The sequence below is a fragment of the Suricata suricatta genome, chromosome 4, assembly GCF_006229205.1.
Source record: "Suricata suricatta isolate VVHF042 chromosome 4, meerkat_22Aug2017_6uvM2_HiC, whole genome shotgun sequence".
Classification (NCBI taxonomy): Eukaryota; Metazoa; Chordata; class Mammalia; order Carnivora; family Herpestidae; genus Suricata; species Suricata suricatta.
Window position 1 is genome coordinate 112,664,339 of NC_043703.1, and position 9,301 is coordinate 112,673,639.

At 41.6% G+C, this 9,301-nt stretch overlaps 1 protein-coding gene across 1 annotated transcript; it reads right to left on the reverse strand.

Moving 5' to 3' along the window:
* Positions 1 to 2,150: 2,150 nt before the first annotated feature.
* Positions 2,151 to 8,780, reverse strand: BMP10 (bone morphogenetic protein 10). The gene is made up of 2 exons (XM_029936251.1): positions 8,447 to 8,780; positions 2,151 to 3,466 (listed from the first exon to the last, which is right to left on the reverse strand). Exons 1-2 carry the CDS (start codon positions 8,778 to 8,780, stop codon positions 2,526 to 2,528), a joined length of 1,275 nt encoding a protein of 424 aa, XP_029792111.1. The 3' UTR covers positions 2,151 to 2,525.
* Positions 8,781 to 9,301: the final 521 nt, after the last annotated feature.

The window sequence follows — 9,301 nt, forward strand, 5'->3', positions numbered from 1 at the left end:
TAACCAGAACTATCTTATTCAGCTGAGATTTCACTGTATGTCTATTATAGAGTGTCCTTTACAAAGGAGAAGCAGTACCATAGAGTAAATGAGATACAGTGCGTACCATGGATATAAAGGATGCACCATGTCCCACTGAGGGCTCTAAGTGTCACTGTCCAAAGCCAGTTACACATGTGCATACACACACACACACACACACACACACACACACACACATGCATGCATTCACACCATTTTATATGGAGGCTCTTTCATAAATAAATGATCTGAGATGCGTGGCCAACTCAAATTGTCAATCACTGTATACCACCGAAGGTCAAAATTCCACTTTTCTGGGGCAGTGATTTCCCAGGAGTGGGCATTCCCATTAGCGGGCAATGGATGTACAGAGCAGAGGTCCAAATTGGGCAAAATGTCCTTTTAGCTTCCCTTACCTCTATGTTCTAGTGCAATATGAGTTTATAACCCTAAGAGGTTTGTGAAAGGGAGGCTAATGGCTTCCCAGGGTAAAAGAAAAATCCAAGACTTGAAGGAAGTATTCAGTGGGGTGAGTGGGGGACAATGTACTTGAAACCACATTCCTAGAAGTGTGAACCTTCAGTGTCGGCTTCTTGGAGGAGTTAAGACAGTTTGAGAACGACACTACTCTGCTTCTTCCTGCACAAAGTCCATGATGTCACATGGATATTGGTGCTGGGAGGAGCTAAGATCGGAGCCTCAGTGGTCTTCCATCCAGCCAACTGCGGGCAGACCCATTGGATCATCTGTATCAGGAACGCTTCCCATTACCTTAGTCCTGGCCGCTTCTAAACTGGGGAGACTGCAGCATGGGAGAGTTGGGAAGCCGACCATGGGGCAAACCTGATTTCAAAATTCAGGCTTAGCTTTTGAGTCATTAGCATATGTGTCCATTTATTAATTAATTTGTTTAAATGTGTCTGTTTGGATCCTGATTTTCTTTTTCTTATACTTTTCTTCATGAACAAAATATCTCATGAAGAATATTATTAGAATAAAATCAAATGAAATATTGGGAGGAAATCTAGAAATTAGAGCACTAACCCCACTCACCCTGACAGCAAATGCTTTCAGGTGTCCCCTCCCAACCCCACAGCATGGGCGATGAAAGCCAGAGAAGACAGGGGACACAAGAATGACAGAAGGCTATGAGATGCTAGGGCAAAAAAAAGAAAGAGGGAAAGAGAGAAGTGGAAAGAAGCAAAAGCAGGGGTGCAGAGGCACAGGAGAAATAGTAAGAATTTAAGAAAAATATTAAGAAGAGTCCAACAAACAGATCCCTTCTAATTTTCCTCCTCTTGGTCTTGGGCAATTTTATTTTGTCCAAAAGATTTAAATCTCCAGTTAAAACTGCTTATAATTTTACAAACACATCCTAGGTTAGCATCTATATCCTTTTCTCTCTTCTCCTGCGAGCACCCTCTCACCTCCTCTGCTGTCTGCAGCAGTAAAGGCCAACACACATGGCCTTGTTGTCCTGTTGTCTCAGGAACATCCTGACGTTCCCTCTCTTGTTGTTTGATTTTTTTTTTCTTGGCCAGGCGCTGCCCTTCAGAGCACAGTGGTGTTCCAGGGGTTCTTTCTTTGCTGTTGTAGCTTAAGGCCACTGCCTCTTGAAGTCTTTTAGTTTCTGCTTCAGATAACCCCTACCCTTAAACATGCAGCATCTTTTACCTGGTCCTCTTGCCCTGAGTAATGGCACAAACTCAACTGATAAAAGCTAATCTGCATTTCCGGGAGCCTGAGTGGTTCAGTCACTTAAGCTTCCGACTCTTGGCTTCAGCTCAAGTCATGATCTCACACTTTTGTGAGTTTGAGCCCCACATCCGGCTGTGTTTTGATGGTGTGGAGCCTGCTTGAGATTCTCATTCTCTCCCTCTCTCTCTTTGTCCCTCCCCTACTCACACTGTCTTTGTCTCTCTCAAAATAAATAAATAAACTTAAAAAAATTTTTTTTAAAGCTTCACCTATGTTTCCAATAGTATTTAGGAAATGTAATATTTCGTAGGATGGTCAAATTCTTGGTGCAAATTATCTTGACATAAATCCTGCTCAGAAAAGAGTTGACTGAGAATATACAATCAGTTTTTAATATATATACATTTGATTGAATCATGCATATGTGGGAGTATAATCTACCTCTATAGAACCAAGAGAGTTTTATAAGTTTATCTCTGTACACATATACATACACAAGTATCTATCATCTGACACTCTATTTCTGCTTAGGGCCTGTTGTTTTCAAATTGACATAGAGGACAATTAGTGTGGCTTGCCACTTGTTATTGGAAATGACATTGCCAGGAAATGGCAAGTCCAAAGAAAAACAGATGGGAAGGGATGAGACTATTAGCAAAATATGCATTTCCTACAACAAACTGACCTGCCCATTTCCCTAAGGCAGCAAGCCTCTATCATCTGTACACTCTTATTAAATAATCTCTTTAAATAGGAACACAAAATATACACATTTACAGTTGTTAAATTAGCACAGGACTCCTCTTCTATCTGCAGCCACATTCAGAGACTGCCATGCCTTCATATTTGAACTTGTAAGTGACCACACCTTTGTCTAAGTAGAGAATGGAGATGGGCTCTAGCTTGGTGGGCACACAGCAGGCTTTGGAAGCCTTTTGGGAATTCTTGAGGTGGACCAGGGCCTGGATAATCGCATGCTTTGTGGGTGTGAGATGCTCTGCCAGGGGGTAGTTGCAAACCCCACGGCATTCGTAGGCTTCATATCCAGGTGGGGCGATGATCCAAGAGTCCCAGCCAATCTCCTTGAAGTCGATGTAGAGTGGGGTCCTCTTACAGTAGTTTCCTTTAGCATTCCTTCTGATGCGGGCAGTGGAGTCATAGATGATGTTTGACCTCATCTGTAGCAAAGCTTCTTCTCCAGGTTCGCTGGAATAACTGTCCAGGCCCAAGTTGTCCAACTCCAGAAGCTGCTCATGGGCAATCATTTCATTCAGTTCCTCTGTCCGCTCCTTCTCGTTGCTTTGGTCATCAGAAAACACGACAAGCAAAGGGACATGCTTATTTCGGGCACTGGTGTCTATTTCCAGTTGTCCCCTGCCAGCATCCTCGGCTCCATCATGCCTGCTCTCGATGTGGACCTCCAGCTGGTGGGTGGATGAACCTGACTTTTGCCAACGTCTAATAGCATCAGTGACATCAAAAGTCTCCCACTCACTGTTGGTTCCATAGATCTCCCCTGAAACCAAGACCAGCATACTTCTTTCACCCTCACTGTCCCCTCTACTCTCTAGTACCTCAAAAATGGTAATTTTCCTGTCTACTCCATCATATATCATGCGATCTCTTTGCACCAGCGTGTACAACCTCAGTTCAGCCATGATAACCTCTTCATGGTGAGGAATGGACACATTGAAGAGGAGAGGGTATTTTCGGAGTCCATTAAAACTGGCTGGCTGGGAAAACAGATCTGAAAAAAAAAAGACAAAAATCAGAATTGCAGTGTGTCATTGAGAAAAACAGATGCTTATTTATGCAGTAAGAGGGTCTGTCTGCACGAGAAGCTTGATACTGAGAAATCAATGAGAACAAACACAATGTTAGCATTCTCTGACAGAAAACACTGAAAGGTCAGTGGTAGAATACTAAACTGACATTCACTGCCAAGGCTAAGATGGAAAATGGATGCCTGATGAATGGAATAACACTCTCCCAGCCTTCCTTGCATAGCCTATCAGCCACAGAATGATAGAGCTGGGAGGAAGCCTGGAGCCTGTGTAGGCAAGCCCTGAATTCCTCTAGCCAGTGAGGAGCCGTCAAATTGGACATGGGGTTCTTGTTCTTTTCCGGAAGCTTTTGAGAGATGAAGACTTCATGGCTTTTCATATTTGCATTTGTAATGGGTGGAGATTCTCCACATGGTTGACTGAACACAGGTCTTCCTAAAAGACCTCCATCTACACTGGGGGTTGGTAAACTATAGCCCATGGGCCATATTGGACTCTATTTCTGTAATTAAGCTTGACCCATTTATTTCTGTGTCATTATGGCAACTGTTGTACTACAATGGCAGAATTATGAAAACACATGGCCCACAAAACCTAAAATATTTACTATCTGGCCCTTTACTGAAAGATTTTGCTGACTTCTGCTCTAGACACCAAAATCTGACAAAATAGCCACAGACCATGGGGGTCACAGCAGATGAATTTTGGGTGTGAGGTCCTCAACAAGGAGAAATGGGAGAAAAGAAAACTTGGGATAGAAGGATTGCAACCTGGCATGGAGTTTGGCACATAAGAATCACTCAGACTGTTTATGAGATAAATTTTTAAAAGCACTTTAGTCTCAGAAGCATGGCTCCAAATTTTATCATGTTGACTTCCTATCTGAGAGTTTTACAGGAGCCGAAAGCTCCTGTACACTTTCCTTCAGGTAATACATGACTGCAAAATCTCCCTGAAGGCATTTTTCATCCATCAAAGGGTTCCATGAAGCCAGGACACTAAGAACCACCAATTGAAAGGTTCTCTATCTCTGGTAGTGTTTTCCCAACTCTATAACCAATTCATGATTTTAGTGGGGTCCTTGTTTCAGATTGTATTCTTTAATATTTTTCTTTCACTTTATAAGATTTTTTTAAATACTTGGGGCACCTGGGTGGCTCAGTCAGTTAAGTGTCCAACTTTGACTCAGGTCATGATCTCACAGTCCATGGGTTTGAGCCCTGTGTTAGACTCTGTGCTGACAGCTCAGAGCCTGGAGCCTGCTTTCTGTGTCTCCCTCTCTCTCTCTGCCCCTCCCCTAATCGCACTCTGTCTCTCTCTGTCTCTCTCAACATAAAATAAAGATATAAAAAAAAAGATTTTTTTAAATATTTACTATCTCTTTTAGGTCTGTCCTCAGCAACAAAATTTATGAAATGAGGGGATTGAGGTAATAGTCATGTGGGCTTTTTTCTGATTCACATTAATGAAAATATATAAGGTCTCATGATTTACAGCTTTCTGTGGGTACCACATAAAGTCATCTCAAATACCAACGGTGAGAAATACTGGCCAATGAAATGAATTTGAATTGTCTAGCATGACTCTTAAAACTAGCTATAACTAGGCCTTAACCTTTTGATCAAGGTATAACTCCCATTCATCCCCTATAGTGCATGGAACATTGTAATTGGCCAACTAATATTTGTTGAAAGTTTAAATTGTAAAACTTCCTATTGAAAGTAGACTGAGGGGCACCTGAGTGGCTCAGTCAGTTAAGCATCCAACTCTTGATTTCAGCTCAGGTCATGATCTCATGGTTTGTGGGTTCGAGGCCATATCAGGCTCTGCACTGACAGTGAGGATCCTACTTAGGATTTTCTCCCTCTCTCTCTGTTCCTCTCCCACTGTTCATTCTCTCTCTCTCTCTCTCTCTCTCTCTCTCAAATTAAATGAATAAATAAAAACTTAAAAAAATAAAGTAGACTGATATCTTCACCATTTGCTAAAACATCCCTTTGCCTTGTTGTGTATTGCATCTTTGGAGATGTTCCACTGACTCTTAGAAAGTCTTCTCCTCTCACCTCCACATATCTAGCTGTGACCCCTCCTTGTGGGATTTTCCCCCTCTTCACCTCCCTATCTAGAAGTTCACTCCTTTCTGGGTCCCTTGAATATTTATTTACTCTATAGATCTCCTTTGAGCTTTGCCATTTATGTCCTTACATTTCAGGTTTCTTTTTACGAATGGGTCTTCCCAACTAGATCATCACCATGTTGGCAGGTAGTGCAGCTTAAACTCCTTCTATGCCTCCACACCACCACAATGTCTTAAACAGAGGCAACACTTTCAAAATATTGATTCACTGATGATTGTGAACAACAGATCAAACTGACTTATGGGCATGGCATATGTCCTTAATACATCAAGTAACTTGGGAGTTGTCCCTCTTACAAGAATAGAGATACTTGGCCCTCCTTGGACGGGGAACATGAGAAGATCAAAAATAGGAAAGTAGACAGGTTGCTCCATCCATGACAAAAATGCAGAATAAAAGCTTATGGTAAGGGTGCATGGGTGGCTCAGTTGGTTAAGCATCTGACTTCAGCTCAGGTCATGATCTCAATGGTTTGTGGGTTTGAGCCCCTCGTCAGGCTCTGTGCTGACAGCTCAGAGCCTGGAGCCTGCTTCGATTCTGTGTCTCTCCCTCTCTCTGCCCCTCCCCCATTCATGCTCTGTTTCTCTTTGTCTCAATAATGAGTAAACATAAGAAAAAAAATATTTTTAAAGCTTATGGTAGCAGGTGGAAGAGATTCCCAAGGAGCACAAGAAGCCTTTGGGTGGTGATAAATATGTTCATGATCTTGATTGCAGTAATGGTTTCAGTGGATGTTTATATATCTCAAAACCTGTCAAATTATATACCTCAAATATGTGCAGTTTATTGTATGTCTATTATACTTCAATAAAGCCATTAAAAAATAAGTCCACTGTGCATGTCCAAATCTAAAGAGTGGATGGAGGTGTTGCATTCTAGGCAAGAGAACTGATGTTAGTTGAGCATATTTTAATGTTCCAGATGTTTTGGAAGCATTGTTTTATTTAGGACTCACAATGACCCTTTATTGCTATTGTGCTCATTTTACACCAGAACAAATGAAGCCTCCATGCAGAGAAGTGACTTCCCCAAATGATGAAGTGAGGTCAGCAGTGGTAGGAATTAAAGTCATATTTTTTCTACCTTAGAGGTGCATTTGTTTTCCCCTGGCTAGTTAGATTTGGAGGAGGTTTTTTGTTTTTTGTTTTGTGAGGGTGGAGGGATTGGTCTTTGTCTCCTAGGCAGCTGCACTGTGCAGACCCAAAGAGCCAAAGGAAGGACAGTAACAATCTTTAGAGCCAGCCCAGGGTGCATTCTACCTAAAGATCGCCAAAAGTGCCCACAGCTAGGGAGTCCGTAGACAGATCCACTCCGGCTTTCGCTGAGGCCCAGGCATAAGATGCTCTTCAAACTCCACTTCCTGACCTGTATCATGCAGATCCTCCACGGAAGAAGTGAGCACTGAGAAACTCCTGTTTTCCCAGGGGATGTTAACATTTTCCCACCTGCACTCTCAGCCAGGCACCCAGAACTAAAAAGGGTGCCCATGGAAGGAAGCTATTCATTTTCAATCCAGACTCTCCCCCAAAATGGAATCTGTAATTTCACTTTGCCATTTCCATTATGTTACTAAGTACCATTACCAATGTGTTGCTAAATATCTGAAGTTTTGGCAGGTATCTAAATTTTAAAGGCATATGCTATCTTCAGGACTGAGCAACACCCACTCCACATTTCTTCCAATGCCTAGAATTTAAAGAATTCATTTGTATTAACTGACATTTGTTTGGCAATTCATAGTAAATGCAGTGCTTTCTTACTCATAACCTCTTTGAAATAGCTTTGAAATAGTTACATTACACAAGTGTATTATCCCCAATTTACAGATGAGCAAATTGAGGTTCAGTGACATTAAGCTAACTATCCACAACTACTAAGTCAACCGGGTCTCAAAATTCCAAATCCTAAGCGATTTCTTTGCTATTACTTTTCTACTTTTAAGACCGTCTGGTCAACATCAATCAAAACCCTCTTTTGCACCTGGTTAATGGCTATGGTAAATATTAAAGAATTCATTTCTTTGAATCCACAGCTTTCACCATACATATGCCTACTAGTACCATATTGAATAGAAGATTAACTTGCTAGGTCACTAGATTTAATCACTGAGTAAAGCTGGGGGAGATAACATAGTTTTCCTTCTGATAGTTAAAGCTTGTGCATTACTATTCATAAAGACATTGAAATAAGCTGGATCATTAACTGAGCCAGGCATACTTCCTGGACGTTATAAACAGTGATTCAAGGATAAACACGTCACACAAACACAACAAAACTTTAGGAAGAACCTCTAAAATATAAATTTTCATCCTGTCTGAATATTTCTTAAATAAAGCCAGAAAATGGAAACTCACTCAAAGTTCAAATGAAGCACAAATCATGACTTTAGGGGTTTGTCTATTTTCACTATTTACATTCTGAGCAGAAGTTCACGCATTTTTTAGTCAATTAAAAGACAAACGGAAATTGAAAACGTATCTGGAAAGTGACACACACAAGTATAGTAGTAGACCAACATAATTTTTTTATTACTTGCTATTCAAATTTAAACATTTTAAAGACTCAACTATGATGTCAAAATGGTTTTGCATATAAAGATATTCTCTGGTGCCTTTTAATAACATTCGGAAAATGACCATGAAAATGGTATAGACCCAAAATGTGCATTGTTTTTGAGTATCTGTGTACATACACCCTTACATAGATGCATTCACCTTTATCTATATTATTCCCACACATTGTATATTTACTGATTGCTTTTTGAAAAAGATCCAAGCCAAACTTATCAACAATATGTAAACTTACCTTCATTCTTGAAACTCCTAATGATGTTGGCAGATGGCATGGAGGTCCGATCTGTTGCAAACTTGTTGTAGAGCTCCAGCATGTACTCTGGCGGGTCGACCCTGGCCGAATCCTGCGAAGGGATGTCAGATAGGTTCAGTGTCTTGAGGAATTCATTCTTCATGCTCTGCAGCAATGTGTTAAAGTCGACACCATCTTGCTCTGAGAAGACATCGTCGAAGAGGGGCATGTCTTCTTCCAGAGGCGACCGCTCCAGACTCATGATGGGGCTGCCAGAAGCCGACTGAACCGCCAGGCAGACGAGAGCGCACAGCTGCAGGGCCAGAGAACCCATGACTCTGCTCAAGCCCTCAGGCCAACCGGCGAAGGTTTAGCTCTCCTGGGCTGTAAGCGGCAGTTTTATCTTGTAGCGCGTTAATGTCTCGTGTCACTGGAGACAAGTTTGGAAACTCTTCCCCTCTCTCTCTCTCCCCCTACCACTCTTCCTCTCCCCTCAAAAGTCAGGTTGCAGTAATTGGATAACAAAATCCCCTATAGGGGCCTAGCCTTTCTTATCTCCCTAGTGTAAACTTGTGCACCAGATTTTGTTTCTATCTTGCGATCCTTTTTTCTTTTAATGAGCATTTTGTAAACATTTCCACATTCTGACACTGGCGAAGAGATAGGACAATTTTCTCTTCACAGAAGCTCTGCTTCTCTTCCTTTCATTCCACTTCCTTTTGGCAGGAATGTCTAAGTTCTGCTTTTATGCAGTTCACTTTCACACATGCCTAGAATAGATATTAAGAATCAACGCAATACACATTAGTGGCGACACGTATTAATTCAAGCGATACGCCTTCCATCCTCACTTCA